Source organism: Cetorhinus maximus, chromosome 22, assembly GCF_964194155.1.
Source record: "Cetorhinus maximus chromosome 22, sCetMax3.hap1.1, whole genome shotgun sequence".
NCBI lineage: Eukaryota > Metazoa > Chordata > Chondrichthyes > Lamniformes > Cetorhinidae > Cetorhinus > Cetorhinus maximus.
This window is the reverse complement of record NC_135900.1, coordinates 10,769,727-10,790,170: the sequence shown is the minus strand read 5'-3', so window position 1 is coordinate 10,790,170 and position 20,444 is coordinate 10,769,727. Positions and strand designations below refer to the sequence as shown.

General features: G+C 45.2%; 1 protein-coding gene across 1 annotated transcript in view; it reads right to left on the bottom strand.

Annotated features, from left to right (window-relative positions):
- Positions 1-20,444, bottom strand: part of stab2 (stabilin 2) — a 173,861-nt gene that overhangs the window by 17,838 nt on the left and 135,579 nt on the right. The window contains exons 55-63 of the mRNA XM_078567771.1: positions 19,440-19,566; positions 17,933-18,082; positions 14,637-14,741; positions 13,322-13,429; positions 7,645-7,838; positions 4,491-4,632; positions 2,192-2,325; positions 1,013-1,178; positions 820-926 (exon numbers count right to left, since the gene is read on the bottom strand). Coding sequence (XP_078423897.1) covers positions 820-926; positions 1,013-1,178; positions 2,192-2,325; positions 4,491-4,632; positions 7,645-7,838; positions 13,322-13,429; positions 14,637-14,741; positions 17,933-18,082; positions 19,440-19,566 — 1,233 coding nt within the window. The remainder of the gene's footprint in view (positions 1-819; positions 927-1,012; positions 1,179-2,191; positions 2,326-4,490; positions 4,633-7,644; positions 7,839-13,321; positions 13,430-14,636; positions 14,742-17,932; positions 18,083-19,439; positions 19,567-20,444) is intronic.

The window sequence follows — 20,444 nt, the reverse complement described above, 5'->3', positions numbered from 1 at the left end:
TAAAAACAGATTATTTGGTTATTATTTTCACGTTTATCATGATAATTATCTTTATCACATTGCTGTTGTGGGAGCTTGCTGTGTGCAAAATTGGCTGCTCCACTTCCCACATTATGAGAGTGACCAAGTATTGGCTGTAAAATACTTGGAGAAGCCCGGTAGTTGTGAAAAGTGCTGTATAAATGCAAGTCTTTCTTCCTTTTAACTCTTCTGCACCTGCTTATTGTCTGTTCTTTCCTATGTGAAGCACCTTGGGATGTTTTACTATGAGCAGGTCCATTATAGATTATGTATATCAATTGTAGACAGCACTGATATTTATAGTTTCAATACATGAGCCTAATAGAGATCTTTAAAATTATCAAGGGGTTTAATAGAACAGGTATGAGAAAATCTTTCCACATGTGAGGGAGTCCAAAACTAGGGGCCATGAAAATAAGACAGTCACTAATAAACCCAATAAGGAATTCGGGAGAAATTTCAATACCCAGAGATTGGTGAGAATGTGGAACTCACTACCACATGGGTGGTAATGAACACATTAAAGGGGGAAGCTCGATAAGTGCATGAGGGAAATTAAGAACTGGAAGGATATACTGATTGAGTTAGATGAAGTATGGTGCTCATGTGGAGCATAAGCACAGCATCTGTGCATTGATGAGGAGGCATGGTGAAAAAAAGAGCTTTGTTGTGTCTCAAAAAGCTCAAATTGTATAAATATATATTTTTATATGTCTTTGGACAGACAGGGTATGGGAATTCTGGTTACGGCCCAGTTTCTATCGTATTCTACTGAAAGAACGCAACACAGTTACTCACTGTAAGAAAGGAAGAAAACTGGTCGATAGTTGTTAGAACTTGCAGCAGATTCCCATTACACGAGTAGCCATTTCCCACGTAACCTTTCTTGCACATGCATTTCACATCTGTGTGCAGAAAGGTGAGCAACACTTGAGATTTGATCATTGAAACAAAAGGCTTGCAGAGGAGGCAAAAGAAACGTCTTTCTTACCTTTCATTCGGTAGCAGAAAACATCCCATGTTTCAAGATCACTGGATCGGGAGCCATAGTCTACTATTCCCACATAGCCAGAGCCACAGTTTGGATTGGAGTAACTGGTTGGATAAGATACTCTCTGGCCATCCAGCCAACCAGCCGAACAGAGATGGTAGCCCGCCTGAAACCAGAAGTGGACAGCTTTCCTCATGATTGCTCAATCGAATGCACAGCATTCTTAGCAAGCAAGTTATTTTATAGTAACGCTACTGTTGGAATAACATTAAAACTAGCATCAAGGGGGAGGCAGTGGTGTAGTGATGTTGTCACCTGCCCTGTAATCCAGAGACCCAGGGTAATGCTCCTGGGTCTGGGTTTGAATCCCACCATGGCTGATGTTGAAATTTAAATTCAACGTTTAAAAAAAAACTCTGGAATTAAAAGTCTAAGGGTGACCATGAAACCAGTGTTGATTGTTGTAAAAACCCATCTGGTTCACTAATTCCCCTTTTTGGAAGGAAATTTGCCATCCTTACTTGGTCTGGCCTACATATCCAGACCCACAGCAATGTGGTTGACTCTTAACTGCCCTCTGAAATGACCTAGCAAGCCGTTCAGTTCTAATGGGCAATAAATGCTGGCCTAGCCAGTGACACCCCACCATCCCGTGGATGAATCTAAAAAAACAAACCACAAGGTGTAGTTTAGAGAAACAGTATAGATGGATTTCAGGAGATGCTAGATAAGAATGTGTAGAAGGATATACTGATGGGGTTAGATGAAGAAGGGGCAGATAGAGGCTTGTGTGGCCCACAAGGACCAGTTGGGCCAAATGGCCTCTTTCTGTCCTGTACATCCTATGCAATTGGATATTTTTCTAAGTAATTATATACTACTTTATTGGCAGTTGGTTAGCTCAGTTGGCGAGAGTGGGGTGCAGGTGGACACCAACAGCGTGAGCTCAATCCCTGTTTTGGCTGTGGTAGTTCATGGCGGCCTGTCTTCTTACCTTGCCCCACGGTTGATGTGGGGTGGTGCCCCTGAAGCTACACAGCCAGTTGTCTCCTTCTCTCTCCAATGGAGAGAGATGTCTGTGTCACTTCATGGACTATGGATAATTACCTACCTACCTACCTATACCTGTATGGTATTCCATTGGTCAGTTTTGAGGACACATGCGAAGACTAAACAGACCTGTTGAGCATAGGCAAGCTGATTGTACGTGGCTAATACTGCTTCCTCTCCTTTGCATAGTTGCTGCGCTTCTGAATAGGTGAGTTTGTACTGTCCCTTCTTAGATCGTAGATGGAACACCCCCACTGTTTTGTCTGAAAAGAAAAGCAGTTTCATCAAGTATTTATCAAGGGTGAGTTTAGCCTCTAGCGTAGGTCGTTCCACACTGAGGTTGCACTTGCAGTATGTATCCAGAGTCAGGACCTGACCTGACGTGGTTATCATTCCATTACACTTCAGAACCAGTGTTGGCCTTGATGTCCAATTAACATCGTTTCTAGGTTTAGCGTTTGTGCAAAGTGGAAAACATTTCATACCGTTGCTCATGTTGCAGTGTACGCTCAGGAAGCTGAAAACTAAGTACTGTTTCCATCAGCAGGAGCAATGGAATCGCTGACAGAGAAATTCAAACTCTTTGATATGAGCAAAGCATATATATTATACATATATATCATACATATGTATTATACACAGATATTGTACACATATTACACGTTACACACATGTGCATCCAAAGTTATTAATGTTTAAAGTAGCACGAGGATAAACACCCTACATATTACATATATATTTCACATATATATCACAGACATATATATATAAAATATATTATACACACACACACATATATAAGGATAAATCGATAGAATTGGAGTTACACAACTGTTGCTCATTAAGATAATCAGTATTTAGGAGCTATAATAAGGGTAGTAAGCTCAACATGGCTGTCCCTTTCTCTTGGATCAAGCTATGCAAATTTGATGGGACTTTCAATTTACTGCCTGGGTGGACAGTTCAGTTACTTCCGTTATATAGATAGTTTGGAGAAGCTGCCTCTCCCTTGGGGAGGAGAAGGTTGAGAGGAGATTTGATGGGAGTAGTCAAAACCACTGAGGGATCTGGACAAAGCAGGTAGGGAGAAACTGTTCCCATTGGTGGAAGGATCGAAAACCAGAGGGCACAGATTTAAGGTAATTGGCAAAAGGAGCAATGGCGGCTTGAGGAAAAAGCTTTTCATGCAATGAGTGGTTAGGATCTGGAATGCGCGGCCTGAGAGTGTGGTGGAGGCAGATTCAGTTGAGGGAATTGGATCATTATCAGGAAAGGAAGAATGTTCAGGGCTACGGGGAAAAGGCGGGGGAGTAGCACCAGGTGAATTGCTCCTTCAGAGAGCCAGCACATGTACGACAGGCCAAATGGTCTCTCTCTCTGTGCTATAACCATTCTGTGTGCGAAAGCTGGTGTGGATTGGTTGCCCATTGTAGAAATCACCCGTATTCATTTCCATTATCAGCACAATACTTCAGCATTGCAAGACTTATCAGAAAATCGGGCTGAATTTTACCCTCTCCCACCAGTGGCAGGGGGGTACATAAAATCCAGTGGGTGGCTTTCCTGCTGCCTAGTTGCTTGCCCTCAAACGGTCTGGGGCAGGGGAGGCATCTGCCTGTTCTTAGGCCTATTGAGGCCCTTAAGTGGCCAATTAATGGCTACTTGAGGGTTTCATCCTGCTCCCGCCAGTATTTCACCTGGGGTGGGGGGAGGCCCGTATCATGCTGGAAGCCTAGCAGCTTTAGCTGCGTGGGCTGCTGGTGGGGGAGGGAATGGGGTAAGGGGCTCCTTTAGGTGTCCCTGGGCCCATGGGAGACAACCCCTCCCCCCACGGTCATATCCCCCCCCCTTTAATGCTCCCCACCCCCATCACCCACTTCGCTAAGGCCCCGACCCCAGGACTTAACCTGGGCTCCTCGGTGTGGTGGGACTGCCTGTAATCCCAGCAGTGGCCACTCGCTCCTGGCTGGCGCCGCTGGGCCTACAGATCTGCCGGTCATCCGATTGGCTGGCAGCTCTCTAAGGCAGGGCTTTCTACTGAGATAGACAAGGAGGTCTCGCCTTAAAGCAATTAGTGCTCCTCCAAATGTTAAATTGCTGCAGCGCAGCCATTGGGATCAAGGGTGTGCTCCCCCGGCTTTTTGGCAGGGAGAAGGGGTGGAGGGGGCGGTGCCAGGAATGCGGAGCACTGTAAAACCCAGCCCGCCGTTTCGAAATACATTGCAGGGTAAACCCCGCGATATGATGTACATTTTGTCGATATGTTCCTGCTTTCAACACTTCTGAAGCTGTGCGGAAGAATCCAGTTAGGTCAAATGTCAACGAATGAGGTTCTAAACTCAGTGTAACAGTAGAAATGGCCATGACTCTGATGACAATTCTTGTTATGCAACAGAAATACACCCCTTAAAACAAGAATAATGCTTACCCTCAAAATGCAGGTCAACACAGTTGGCATCTGCGTGACAATTTCCATTGTCTTGCAGGCATCGATTAACGAGGAGCTCTTTTACGGTGCAATTAGTCCCATCCCCAATATAATTATCTTTGCATGTACATTTTCGTTTATTCTGTTGCAAAAAGATTCTAGGTTAGTCAATGATTAACCACAGTGTACGTGAGGCATTTTTTGACCTGTTTCGATTGGAAACACGTGCTTAACATACATTAACAGAAAGAACTCATTCAAAGATTTACAAGGTGGATACCAGAACTGAGAGTTTGCAAACTATCAGGAAAGATTGAGCAGGCTGGGGCTCTATTCTCTAGAAAAGGGAAGCCTGAAATGTGACCTGATAGAGGTCTTTAAGATTATGAATAGGGTTTAATTGTGTAGGTGTAGAAAAAAAAACCAGCTCCGCTCTGATGTAAATGTAAGATAGCCACTAATAAATCCAATAAAGAGTTCAGGAAAAATCTCACTTTCCAGCTGAGCAGCAAAAATGTCTTTTAAGGGGAAGCTAGGTAAGTACATGATGGGGGGGGAGGGGGAGAGGAATAAAGGTTCTATTGATAGGGTTAGAGGAAGTAGGGCTGGAGGATGCTCCTACAGAGCAGAAACACCTATATAGACAAGTTGGGTCTTTTTCTGCAATGTAAATTCTCGAGGACGACACGGGGAGGCTGCAAAGAGATATGAACAGGTGAAGTGAGTGGGCCACAAGATGGCAGATGGAGTATAATGTGGGGAAGTGTGAGGCTACTCACTTTGGCCATAAGAGCAGAAAAACAGAACGTCTTTTAAGAGGCGTGAAACTTGTACATGTTGATGTTTGCAGGGATTTGAGCATTGCTCGTACAAGGAACACAGAAAGTTAACATGCAGATACATGAAGAAATTAAAGGCAAATGACATTTGGCCTTTATTGCAGAGGATTGGAGTACAGAATAAGGAAGTCTTGCCACAATTGTATAGGACTTTGGTAAGGCCACACCAGGAATACTGTGTGCAATTTTGGTCTCCATATTTATGGAAGGATATGTCAGCACTGGAGGTGCTACAGCGGAGGTTCACTAGATTGGTTCCTGGGGTGAGAGGGTTATCCTATGATAAGAGGCTGAGTTAACTGAGTCTATACTCATAGACATTTACAGCATAGGAGTTACAGCACAGAAGGAGGCCATTCAGCCCATACTCTCTGAAGAATAAGAGGCGATCTCATTGAAACTTACAAGATTCTGAAGGGACTTAACAGGGCTGACACTGAGAGGTTGTTTCCCCTGGCTGGGGTGTCTAGCACACGGGGTCACAGCCTCAGAATGAGGCGCTGATCATTTAGGTCTGAGATGAGGAGAAATTTCTTCACTCAAAGGGTTGTGAATCTTTGGAATTTTCCACCATGGAGAGTTGGGGATGTATTCAATCTGTATTCAAGGCTGAGAATAATAGATTTTTGGTCTTTCAGCGAACCAAGGGATATGGGGAGTGGACAGGAAAGTGGAGTTGATGCAGAAGATCAGCCATGATCATATTGAATAGTGGATCAGGTTTGAGTGGCCGTATGATCTACTCCTACACTCCTATTTCTTATGTTCTTATGTAATTCTATGCAAAACCAGCCTGCTTGCTGAATCCATTCTGGCTTCATTGAAACAGGTGTTGGTTGAATTTTGACTTCCTAATCTTATGTTGAATGGGGCCACACTAAGACAGCAATCAGACTTCATTGACAGAGCATCTAAACAAACCCATATTGAAAATTTGGTCCTGTCCTGTTGAAAGTTAGTGACATCTGCCTCCTTCAACCTCCAAAATAATGCTCAGCTCAGCTCCCTCCTGCCGCAATCCTCATTCTTCCTTTTGCTGCATCCAGAATCGACTATTCCAGTGTTCTCTGGGCTGGACTCCCATCTTCCACCCTACATAAATTTAAGCTCATCTAAAACTTTGCTGCATGTGTTCTAACTTGCACTAAGTCCCATCACACCAGTGCTTGCTGACCTACATTGGCTCCCAGGTCACCATTGCCTTGATTTTAAAATCTTCACCCTCTTGGTAAATGCCTTTGTGGCTTTGCCCCTCCGTACCCTGGAATCTCCCTCAGCCCCACAAACCCCCCCACAAAACAACATCCTTCACTTCATTCTTGGAGACTGTGCCTTCAGCCTTCTCTGTCTCCCTTTAGGACTATTCTTAAACTTACCTCTTTGACCAAACATTTGGTCACAGTCTTAATGGACAGTACTTTTTCCAAGGGGGGGTGGGGGTGGGGGGAGGGAGTGGCCCCGCCCACTGGCTGAAAAGTTGGGGATAATCCCACCTCCGGTTCTGGGAGTTGGTGGGGGTGGGGTGGGGGGGGGAGGGTAGTTTCCATGATTTTGATCCAGGTACATGAAGGAACAGGTAACATATGTCCAAGCTGGAATGGTCTTTGGCGTGGACGAGAACTTGATGGTGTTTCCATGCATCTACTGCCCTTGTCCAGCCTCGTTCTTTTAGGGGTAAGATGGTGACATAATGGTGATGTCACTAGACTGCCAATCCAGAGGCCCAGGCTAATGCTCTGGTGATATGGGTTCAAATCTGATCATGGCAGCTGGTGGAATTTAAATTCAATTAATAAATCTGGAATACATAGTTATGGTGACCATGAAACTATTTTGTTTTGTCGTGGAAACCCGTCTGGTTCACTAATGTCCTTCAGGGAAAGGAATCTGCCAGTCTTACCCGGTCTGGCCTACATGTGACTCCACACCCACAGCAATGTGGTTGACTCTTAACTGCCTTCTGAAATGACCTAGCAAGCCACTCAGTTCAAGGGCAATTAAGGGTGAGCAATAAATGCTGGCCTTGCCAGTGACATCCACATCCCATGAAAAGAATTAAGAAAGAAAAAGGTGGTAAGGTTGCGAGTTAGGGGGATGCTGTTGAAGAAGCCTTGATGAGTTGTATGTCTGCGGCAGCCCCTCCAACCTGATCTAGATTCACCATTGCATAGCGCTTGGAACATCTAGTCTGTTATGTGACCAACTATAGCCCTGGAGCAACTACCGCTCACTTCTAGGCCTTCATAACATAACACATTGATGCTATGGCAGTTAAACCTCATCCGTGAACAATACTGAGGTGGATTTGTACTTACTGCCCCGATCACTGTGCAGATCGCATGCTCATGACAACCTCCGTTGTATCCATCCGCACATAAGTCTATTGGATCACATGTATAGCCGTCTCCGGAATAATCTTTTTCACAGTTGCAGCTGACGCTTACACCATTTTGAGAGCACTTGGCAAATTCTGAACAGCCCCCATTATTCTGGGCACACTGATCGACAACTGCATTATAAAACAAGAAATAGTTTAAATCAAAGTGCGACAGTGACTTTTTTTTGATATTCCCTTAAGTGATACGCAGTAAAATATTCCCCTGACAAGCGGATCTAAAGGTATTTGCAGTCCAGCACCTTCAGACAATAGCATGGTAGTGTCACCGAATGGTAGAATGTGGTGATGGATTTATTAGTGCTGCTTACTGGAGCACAGCTACTCTTGTCCTGGATGGGACGGCAGGATCCTCTGGAGAGATGCTGCAGATCTGAGTCGAAAACCCACCAGCAGCTACATAGGCCACAATTTTACACCACCCCCCCCCCACCCCCAACCAAGGGCCTGGTGGTCAGGGGGTTGTTGTTGGGGGGGGCGGGGGGGGGGTAAAATTGGGTACCACGCCAGTGGCTGCCTACTCATTCCCACCTGCCCCTGCTGCAATTTTACCTGTGGGAGGGAGGCATCGGGATGCCCACTTGCTCGTGGGCCAATTGAGACCCTTAAGTGGTCAACTCATGGCCACTCAAGGGCCTCCTCCTGCCACTTCTGGAAAGTGTGGGAGGCCGGCATCAAGTGTCCAGCCCCCGAGGTGAAACCTGGTGGCTGGGCAAGGGGTGGGCCTCCTTTTCAGGCATCACATGCCCTTTGGAGGTCCCTCAAAGTACCCCACCGACCACGTTTCCTTTCCCAGCCCCCTACACTATCCACTCAGGCCCCCCTCACCACCTTGCAGGGGCCTACCAGCCTGGCCCTAGTGAGGGCCTGGAATCATCTTTGTCTGACCTCTATCATGGCTCGCTTCCCTCTGGGAAGTGTCTGCAGTCCCAGCAGTGGCCCCATTGCTCCTGATAGGGCTGTTGGGAGCACAGAGCTGCCAGCCATTTGATTGGCCGGCAGCTCTTGAAGGTGGGACTTCTTCCCCGATGAGGCCGGAAGGCCTGCCCACAGGCTGATTAAATAAGAGGCTGCGGGGTGAGCCAGCCAATCAGAGTTGGGTGGGGCAGGGAGTGTAAAAAATTCAGCCCAAAAAGCTGGCGGGGGCAGTCAAGGACTAGGCAATCCTTGTCAGTGATGACCACATCCCAGGAACAAATAAAAGAAAAGGCTGCACTGGGCTGGGAGTTTTATATAAGTCATAGGAAAATCGAAGAAAACAGGAGGAGGGAAAAAGTGCAGATTTTACTGCACATGTAATTGTGTTTTAAAATAAGCACATCTCTCATGGTCAGCAGTCATAGGCTAGTTGAGTTTGAAGAATAACTCCCCCATTACAGCTGGCCTTCTGCACCAACATCAGAAATAACCAAACTAGGATCTGCTCCCCTCCTTCAGGTACAATGCCCTAAGTGGGCATTGGTGACCATGGACGTCCATTGGCCTGGTCCATGGTGATACTTGGTAAATTACTGCAGTGATTTGCCACTGCCTTCTGCAGCATGGTGTAAGCATGTTCTTGACTGCATATAGTAAATGCAATTGTGTTGAACCACCTCAGAGCGCATCATGACTGATGCAGATAATTTCAATATCATCGCACTTTCTGTAATGGCCATTTTGAAATGTTTGTAATGTTCTTTTTATTGTCTGAAGCAACTCAGAGTGAAACATGATCTATGTAGAAAATGTGAATATCATTGCACCTTCCTGTTTTGACAATCTGAATTGTTTTGTAACATTCTTTTCAATATTTTACGGAAAAAAATATGGCCAACCAGGAAATTCTCCATATTGAGAGGATTCATAGGCTGATAATCAAACTGCTTGGCCACATTATGAACACACCTTCTACAGCCATCAAGAGCTGAAGTAGGACTTGAACCTAAAGATGCTACCACTGCACCACAAGACTTCCTACATAGGACCTGCTCCATTTCTCCTATTACTTCCCAGTGTTCCAAAAGGCATATATAATTTTCTTCATTCATTCTTTGGGATGTGGGCATCACTGGCTGGGCCAGCATTTATTGACTACCCCAAACTGCCCCTGAGAAGGTGGTGGTGAGCTGCCTTCTTAAGCCGCTGCAGTCCATGTGGTGTAGGTACACCCACAGTGCTGTTAGGAAGGGAGTTCCAGGATTTTGACCCAATGAGAGTGAAGGAATGGCGATATATTTCCAAGTCAGGATGGTGAGTGGCCCGGAGGGGAACTTCCGGGTGGTGGTGGTGTTCCCATGTGTCTGCTGCCCTTGTCCTTCTAGATGGTAGTAGTCGTGGATTTGGAACGTGCTGTCTAAGGACCCTTGCTGAGTTTCTGCAGTGTATCTTGTAGATGGTACACACTGCTGCTACTGTGCGTCAGTGGTAGAGAAGGGGAATGTTTGTGGAAGGGGCGCCAATCAAGCAGGCTGCTTTGTCCTGGATGGTGTTAAGTTTCTTGAGTGTAGTTGGAGCTGCACTCATCCAGGCAGGTGGGAAGAATTCCATCACACTCCTGACTTGTGCCTTGTAGATTGTGGACAGGCTTTGGGGTGTCACTTGCCACAGGATTCCTAGTCTCTGACTTGCTCTTGTAGGCACAGTATTTATATGGCTAATCCAGTTCAGTTTCTGGTCAATGGTTAGCCCCAGGATGTTGATAGTAGGGGACTCAGTGATGGTAATGCCATTGAGTGTCAAGGGGTGATGGTTAGATTCTCTCTTGTTGGAGATGGTCATTGCCTGGCACTTGTGTGGCATGAATGTTACTTGCCACTTGTCAGCCCAAGCCTGGATATTGTCCAGGTCTGGCTGCATTTGTACATGGACTGCTTCAGTCGCTGAGGAGTTGTGAATGGTGCTGTATATTGTGCAATCATCAGCAATCATCCCCACTTCTGACCTAATGATGGAAGAAAGGTCATTGATGAAGCAGCTGGAAATGCCTGGGCCTAGGACACTACCCTGAGGAACTCCTGCAATGATGTCCTGAAGCTGAGATGATTGACCACCAACAACCACAACCATCTTCCTTTGTGCTAGCTATGACAAGCAGAGAGTTTTCCCCCTGATTCCCATTTTGCTAGGGCTCCTTGATGCCACACTCAGTCAAATGTTGCCTTGATGTCAAGGGCAGTCACTTTCACTTCACCTCGGGAGTTCAGCTGTTTTGTCTATGTTTGAACCAAGGCTGTAATGAGGTCAGGAGCTGAGTGGCCCTGGCGGAACTCAAACTAGGCGTCAGTGAGCAGCTTATGGCTAAGCAAGTGCCGCTTGATAGCACTGTTGATGACTCCTTCCATCACTTTACTGATGATTGAGGGTAGACTGATGGGCGGTAATTGGCTGGGTTGGATTTGTCCTGCTTTTTTTGAACAGGACATATCTGGGCAATTTTCCACATAGCTGCGCAGATGCCAATGTTGTAGCTGTACTGGAACAGCTTGGCTAGTGGCCCGGCAAGTTCTGGAGCACAAGTCTTCAGTACTATTGCCAGAGCCCACAGTCTTTGCCGTATCCAGTGTCTTCAGCCATTTCTTGATATCACGTGGGGCGAATTGAATTGGCTGAAGACTGGCATCTGTGATGTGGGGACCTCTGGAGGAGGCCGAGATGGATCATCCACTTGGCACTTCTGGCTGATGATTGTAGCAAGATCTTCAGCCTTACCTTTTGCACTGATGTGCTGGGCTCCCCCATCATTGAGGATGGGGATATTTGTGGAGCCGCCTCCTCCAGTGAGTTGTTTAATTGTCACCACCATTCACGACTGGATGTGGCAGGACTGCAGAGTTTAGATCTGATCCATTGGTTGGTTGTGGAATCGCTTAGCTCTGTCTATCACTTGCTGCTTATGCTGTTTGGTATGCAAGCAGTCCTCTGTTGTAGCTTCACCAGGTTGACACCTCATTGTTAGGTATGCCTGATGCTGCTCCTGGCATGCCCTCTTCATTGAACCAAGGTTAATCCCTTGGCTTCATGGTAATGGTAGAGTGGGGGATAGGCCAGGCCATGAGATTACTGATTGTGGTTGAGTACAATTCTGCTGCTGCTGATGGCCCACAGCGCCTCATGGTTGCCCACTCTTGAGTTGCTAGATCGGTTTGAAATCTATCCCATTTAGCACGGTAGTAGAGCCACACAACAAGATGGAGGATGTCCTCAATGTGAAGATGGGTCTTCGTCTCCACAAGGTCTATGTGGTGATCACTCTTACCAATACTGTCATGGACAGATGCATCTGCGGCAGACAAGTTGGTAAGGATGAGGTCAAGTATGCTTTTCTCTTTTGTTGGTTCCCTCACCACCTGTCACAGGCCCAGTCTAGGAGCTATGTCCTTTAGGACTCAGCCAGTTCAGTCAGCAGTGATGCTACCGATCCACTCTGGGTGATGGACATTGAAGTCCCCCACCCAGAGTACATTCTGTGCCCTTGCCAACCTCAGTGCTTCCTCCAAGTGATGTTCAACATGGAGGAGCATTGATTCATCAGCTGAGGGAGGGTGGCACGTGGTAATCAGCAGGAGGTTTCCTTGCCCATGTTTGACCTGATGCTATGAGACATCATCAGGTCTGGAGTCAATGTTGAGGACTCCCAGAGCAACTCCCTCCCAACTGTATACCACTGTGCTGGGTCTGTGCCTCTGGTGGGGCAGGACATACCCAGGGATGGTGATGGTGTTGTCTGGGATGTTGTTTGTAAGGTATGATTATGTCAGACTGTTGCTTGACTAGTCTGTGAGACAGCTCTCCCAATTTTGGGGCAAGCTCCTAGATGTTACTCAGGAGGACTTTGCATGGTTGACAGGGCTGGGTTTGTCATTGTTGTTTCCAGTGACCAGGTCAATACTGGGTGGTCCATCTGGTTTAATTCCTTTAAGGTTTTCAAGCAGTTTGATACAACTGAGTGGCTTGACATTTAAGAGTCAATCACATTGCTGTGGGTCTGGTGTCACATGTAGGCCAGACCAAGTAAGGATGGCAGATTTCCTTCCCTAAAGGGCATTAATTAGCCAGATAGATTTTTACATTTTATGATCATTATTAGACTTTTAATTCCAGATTTTAGTTGAATTCAAATTTCATCACCTGCTATGGTGGGATTCGAACCCAGGTCCCCAGAGCATTGCCCTAGGTCTCCAGATTACTAGATCAGTGACAATACCACTAGAACACCTACATTTGGAGAGGGACAGTTCTTAGCACTGTTGCCTCCTTGGTGGCTTAATCCTGAATTAGAACACTGAGATCTCATTATTATCATTAGTTTGAGATGCAACTTAGTGGGACATGGAGTTGAACTTTATATGCGGCCTGTGAAGATTATTTAACAATTAAACAACTTGCAAGGATAACAAAGCTCTAACCAAAGGTATTAAGGGATATGGGAAAACGCAGGAGTAGGGTAACAGATCAGCCATGATCTCATTAAATGGCGGATAGTTTTGAGGGGCTGAATGGCCTCCTCCTGGCCCTACGTTAGCTCCTTTCCTTGGTCATTGTAAAGCAGTTCACTCATGACATTTCACACATGCATATCACTGCTGGTAATGCAAAAAAGGGACAAGTTAACGCACCCACACATGTCCTTCCATCGCCGTCGTAGTACAGCTTACACTCGCATGTATTGTTGTCCTTGCAGATTGCATTTTCAGAGCAAGCAGGTGAACACACTGGCTTCACAGCTACCAAAGAATGAAAAGAAAGCATTATAAAGGCATTACAATAGGATACTGCTTTGGTGTGGTTCTCTGTAACTTTAGCTGGAAACGGGTGGCACCCCAGAGAAGCCAGTGTGAAAGGCCATCTTTGACCGTTGACTTAGTTTCTCCAAGAGTTCTGCCAATTTCCTATGGGGGAGGTAGGAACAGGAGGGAGAAAATTGATGATTTGGAAAGATGAGATGCACCATTGAATATTGATAGTGAAAATGGCAATCCTTACACTGTGTGGAACCATTATTGACATGAGGTTCAATGATCTCACTGCTACAGTTCAAGCAGGATCTGTTTCCAATTAAACTGTAAGGGGCACTATTATTGGTTAGTGACATCAAATGGCGAGGTCCCAATTTCAATTTTTCAATTCAAGGGTTTATTTATTTAAAAGTCAACGTCTGTCGCGGTTAAGGGCCGAATTGAGTCAAGCTTTACAATCAGTCGTTCTAAGCAAAACACAAGATACAAAAAATGGTAGAAAGAACAGTGTAGAATAGCCTACCAATGATCAGATTAGTGTCTTTCCATTATCAAGGTTCAAAGTCAAACAGTCATTTGAGTTCATTGTGTGGATGAGATATGGCATAAAGAGTGACAACACTCATACAAAAGATACAAAAAATGGTAGAAAGAACAGTGTAGAATAGCCTACCAATAATCAGATTAGTGTCTTTGCATTATCAAGGTTCAAAGTTGAACAGTCATTGAGTTTATTCATTGTGTGGATGAGATGTGGCATAAAGAGTGATGACATTCAGCTTATGTTAATGATGGATCAGGAACAGTTTGAAAATAGGCAGCAAAGTACTTTTAAGTGAAAGACAAGTCTAAGGCAGATACACAATGTTGACATGGAGACTTTTCTGCCAACTGTGGCTCAGTTGGTATCTCTCTCATCTCTAGCTCAGAAGGTTGTAGGTTCAAGTCTCACTCCAGAGACTTGAGCACAAATAAAAAGGCTGACACTCCCAGTACAGTGCTGAGGGAGTGCTGTATTGTTGGAGGTGCTGTCTCTCAGATGAGACGTTAAACCGAAGCATGTTCTGCTCTTTAAAGGTGGATGCAAAAGATCCCATGACGCTATTTTTTACAAAGAACAGGAGAGTTCTACCCAATATTTATCCCTTAATCAAAATCACAAAAAAAAAACCCAAGTCATTCACTTATGCCATACCTAGTTGCGTTTCACAGCGGTTTCCAGTCCACCCTTCATTGCAGAAACATATTCCTTGGCCATTGATGCCATCATCGCAGACTCCATTTTCAGCGCAATCACAGGCTGTAAGGACATTCAGTTAGAATGAGAGATGATCCAATGGAAACATATACAGTTCTGAAGAGAGCTGACAGGGCGGGTGCTGAGAAAATGATTCCCTCGGCTGAATTCCCTTGAACCCAGGGTTCCAAGCTCATTATAAAAGGGTTGGCCATTTAGGAACAACATGACGAGAAATTTTGTCACTCAGAGAGTTGAGAATCTTTGGAATTCTGTACTCCAGAGAGCTGTGGATTGCTCAGTCATTGAGTCTATTCAATACACAGAGGTCAATAGATTTTTTTATTCTGAGGGCATTGAAGGATATGGGGATAGTGCAAGAAGCAAGAGTTGAGGTCAGTGATCAGCCATGAGATTGAATGGTGGAACAGGCTCGAAGGGCCAAATGGCCTGCTCCTGTTCTTATTTCTTATGATCTTATGTTTGCTGAATTAGAATCCTAAAATATAGATTCTTAAGCCCAAAAAGGTTTGATGACAGTTCCAATAGATCGCAAACTTTGTGATACAGTTGGAGATAATTTTAACCTAACTCACCCTTAGGGAAGCTCATGAGATTGGATAGAAAGCCAGATTTATTCCCTGTTCAGTACAATTGTCTGCTGACTTCAAAGGAGATTCAATCGAGTGGAATGTTATACCAGTGTCATTTTCCCATGGCCAGTTTAGGTTGAAATTGCCCCCAATACTTCTGAGTGAAAGAAATTCTTAACTCTTTGACAGTCTTGCTTCAATTTCCGATTTCCCCAACTCCAGTTTAACACGTGAGTTGAAATGCAGGCAATAACTGCTCACACAACACTTGAAAATGCACGAATGGACAGAGCAGAGTTACACAGACTACTGCATCTTCTCCATTAATGCCTTTTGGGCCTTAAGGGTTAAATCTGGAGGACAGTTTAAGCATAAACTTGGCTTGTGTTCCCTTGAGTTTAGAAGTTTGAGGGTGATCTCATTTAAGGGTTTAAATGGACTTGATAAGGTGGATGCAGAGCTACTGTTTCCTATGGTAGGGGAATTTAGAATAAGGAGTCACAACCTTAGATTAAAACTAGGCTATTTAAGTGTGAAATTAGGAAGCAAAGGGTTGTGGAAATCAGGAACCTGCCACCCAAAAGGACTGCAGGGCAACTGAAGATGTCAGGACAGAGATTGATAGATTTGTTTTGTTGAGTAAAAGATACAGAGCCATGATCTGATTAAGTGGCTGAGTAGCTCGACAGGCTGAATGACCTCCTTCTGTTTCTATGGAAAACCATTTTGTGAGTCACGAGTGTGTCTGAGACTTAAACATTGGTTCAGTAATGTATGAAAACGTTCTTTATTTTTTAATGGGATGTGGGCATCACGGGTAGGGCCAGCATTTGTTGCCCATCCCTTGAACTGAGTGGCTTGCTTGGCCATTTCAGAGAGGCAACCATATTGCATTAAGCCAGGCTAGGTAAGGATGATAAATTTCCTTCCCTAAAGGGGCATTAGTGAACCAGGTAGATTTTTGTCACCATTACTGAGATTAGCCTTATAATTCCAGATTTATTAACTGAATTCAAGTTCCACCAGCAGCTACAATGGGACTTAAAGCCCATGTCCCCCAGGCTCGGTCTCTGGATTACTAGTCCAACAACATTACCACTGCGCCACCATCACCCCACGTTCAAGTGCTTGGATGCAAAACCATTCAGTTATGCTCCTGAAAACGTGACATGGCTTTTGCTTGTATTAATTTAGAATTACACAGCTTTCCTCGGGTCCCAGTTTGAAGCAGTGTCATCTGGAGGTGTGCAAATTTCAATTTAGCAATGAAAGGATTTGCATCTGTATTGGCACTGTGGGCTACAATTATACTGCCACCACATTGTTTGAAACCAGCGCAGTCCATTTGTTATGAATTAAATTTAGAGTTTGGTGCCCGAAAACAGTATAAATCAGCCTTTAATGCTCTATTTACAGCCAGACCACATGATTGCTTTGCCCATGTTCCCACTATGTCTTTCCAAGACTTGTCAGTAAAATTTGCATGACAATTTTGAAGTGCTGTCATATTTCTCTATATTGTGCTGATCAATGCTAACAGAATAATATTACACCAATGCTTCATTACATATACCCTCACTGACCTGAGAAGCCCTGAACTTCACAGTATTATATAGTGTTTACTGGACAGATACAAGTCATTTGGCCCAACGCTCTGTACCGATGTTGGTGCTCCACACAAGCCTCCTCCTATCTCTTTTCACCTAAAACCAACCATATCATTCTATTCCTTTCCCACTTGTGTGTTTATCTAGCTTCCCCTTAAGTGCATCTCTGCTATTCACTTCAACTATTCCTCATGGTAGAGAGTACAATGGATAAAGGTGTTTCTCCTCAATTCCCTATTGGATTTTAAAAAAAACATTCCTTCATGGGGTGTGGATGTTGCTGACCAGGTTAGCATTTATTGCCCATCCCTAATTGCCCTTGAACTGAGTGGCTTGCCAGGCCATTTCAGAGGGGCAGTTAAGAGTCAACCACATTGCTCTGGGTCTGGAGTCACATGTAAGTTAGATCAGGCAAAGACGGCAGATTTCCTTCCCTAAAGGACATTAGTGAATCCAGATGAGAAGGCTGAGAGGAGATTTTATAGAGGCGTCCAAAATCATTAGATAATCTGGACAGATTAGATAGGGAGAAACTCTTCCCATTGGTGGAAGGATCAAGGACTAGGGGATACCGATTTAAAGTGATTGGTGAAAGAACCAGAGACCACATGAGGAAAAATTTTTTTATGCAGCAAGTGATTAGGGTCTGAGGGATTGCACTGCTTGAGAGTGTGGTGGAGGTAGGTTCAATCTCGGCTTTCAAAAGGCAATTGGATAATTACCTAAAGAGAAAAAAGTTTGCCAGGGCTGCGGGCTAGAGGTGGTGGAGCGGGACCAGCTCTCACAGAGACTTGGCATGTTCACAACTAGCAAAATGGCCTCTTATTGTGCTGCAACCATTCTGTGATTCTATGAGTTACGGCCCCTAGCTTTCGTCTTGCCTGCAAGTGGAAAGATCGTCTCTACAACTGTCCTTTCAAAACAACAGAAAATGGCTAATTACGCAGTGATTCGGGTACACAATGAGGTGTCGAGAATTAAAATAAATATTATTGTGTGTGCAAAGCAGAAATGATAAAACCGTAGCTTGGGTTTCTGTCCAATATAATCTTACCTGTGCACTCCGATCCCCATCTCCTAGGCAAACACAGCTCACAAGCAGTGCCATGAAATCCATCTGCGCATTGGCACTTGCCAGTGCCTGTGTACTGATCGTCACACACACCGTGGGAGTTGCATGGATTTTCAGGACCTCCTGGACAAGCTAAAACAAAACAGCAATCTTTTACAAGCTTAGAATCATGAGATTAAGAAATAAAAAAAAAAAACTGCTGGAAAAACTCTACAGGTCAGGCAGCATCCGTGGAGAGAAACAGAGGCCTGGATTTTTGCCACAGTGGGGAGACCCTCTGTTGTGGTAAAAATCCCAGGAATTTCTAAATTCCTTCGCCCCCCCCCCCGGAACCTAGCATTTCCCATCTTCGTGGGGGTGGGACTGGAGTCAGGCCGGGGTCCACGCACGCGCGGTTCACGGGGGTAGCTGGCCATTTATATCACTGGCTGCCTCCACTGAAGTGGGATGTTGGAAGAACCAGGAGTGTGGAATCTGGAATGTGTTCCAATTCAACAAAAAACCTGACACTGAGACACATGTTGGCATAGGCGACGAAAGGCTTGGTCAAAGAGGCCGGTTTTAAAGAGCATCTTGAAGGAGGAAAGAGAGATAGAGGGGCAGGGAGGCTTGGGGGGAGAAGTTGCAGATCTTGGGGGCCTCGGCAGCTCAAGGCATGGCCGCCAATGGTAGGGCGATGAAAATCGCAGTGTCAACACGCTAGAAACCAGGATTGGAGGAGCATAGAGATAGAACCATAGAACCATAGAACACTACAGCACAGAAAACAGGCCATTCGGCCCTTCTAGTCTGTGCCGAAATATTATTCGGCTATTCCCATTGACCTGCACCCAGTCCATAACCCTCCAGACCTCTCCCATCCATGTATCTATCCAATTTAAACTTAAGAGTGAGCCCGCATTTACCAAGTCAGATTGCAGCTCATTCCACACTCTCACCACTCTCTGAGTGAAGAAGTTCCCCCTAAACCTTTCCCCTTTCACCCTAAAGCCATGTCCTCTCGTGTTTATCTCTCCTAATCTAAGTGGAAAGAGCCTACTCGCATTTACTCTGTCTATACCCCTCATAATTTTGTAAACTTTTATCAAGTCTCCCCTCATCCTGCTACGCTCCAAGGAATAAAGTCCTAACCTGTTTAATCTTTCCCTGTAACTTGACTCCTTAAGACCCGGCAACATCCTAATAAATCTTCTCTGCACTCTTTCAATCTTACTGATATCCTTCCTGTAGTTAGGTGACCAGATCTCGAATTGGGCCTTTGGGCAATTAGGGTTGGGCAATAAGTGCTGGCCTAGCCAGCGACGCCCACATCCCATGAATGAATTTAAAAAAAGGAGGTTACAGAGATAGAGCAAGGCAATGGGGCAACTTGTAACAAGGGATGGACAATAGCACTGACCTTACCAGCTTCACTCACAACCAATGAAATAAATTTGCCTACATCAGCACACGGTCAAGTCAAATAGCTTGAATTAAATTTATCACCCACCTTTACAATTTTTTCCAAAGTAATTGCTGCAGCATTTGGGCTTCCATGTCACAAAGGTACATTGCTGGTTACAGCCATCGATGTCTGCGTAGAAAAGGCTGCGGTAGGTGCACTTGTTTTTCTGTCCCTGTATTGCGAAATAAAGAGTTAATCCACACAGTTGTCTTCCTCAAGAACAAACGATGACACGGGCCTAGCTATGTGTTTTAAAGGTGATTCCAGCAACGTTATTTTGTCAGGAACAGGCCTGCCGGTGAAGCGGACAAATACTTAGGGTTTGAGCAACCTGCCAGGGTAAGGGAGCGGAGTGGATAGAGTTTCCAGAGAGCCAGCCACCAGCACTGTGGGCCGAATGGCCTCCTTCCGTGCTATAAAATCCTGTGGGCCTTGAAATTCTAGGGTTGCTGCTCTCCTGCAATTGGTGGGGAAAGCCACTTAGGTCAGTGGAGCAGGTGACCGTCTGCACCTCGACACTGAGGGTTGCAGGCCTTTAGTAGGCCGTGTGACTACCATCAAGTCGTTTCTCACATTCATCTCAAACGGACTCCGGCAAACACCTCTGAAGGCCGTAAGCCCCCTGGTTCAGGGGGAAAGATTTTGGGGCCTTGGCCCAGAATAGGACACATGTTTTCAGTGGAGCTGGCTTTTGTTGGGCTTTATGGAAAACCTCATTCCCCAGGAGGTCCTAAAGTGCTTTACAGCCAATGAAGCATTTTTGGAGAGCTTTCGCTGTAGCCAATCTGTGCATAGCCAGGACTCACAAACAGCAATGTGATAATGACCAGATTCTTTCATGAAGTTGGTTGTGGGATAAATTTTGTCCAGGACACCCCTGTTCTTCTTCAAAACAGTGTCTGGAATTGTTTATTTTTACCTGATAGGGACCTCAGTTTAATGTCTCATCCGAAAGACTACACCTCTGGCAGTACAGCACTCCCTCAGTACTGCACTGGTTAGTTTTCGTGTTCTATCTTTGGCTTAGGACTTGACTAAGAGGTGGTTGTG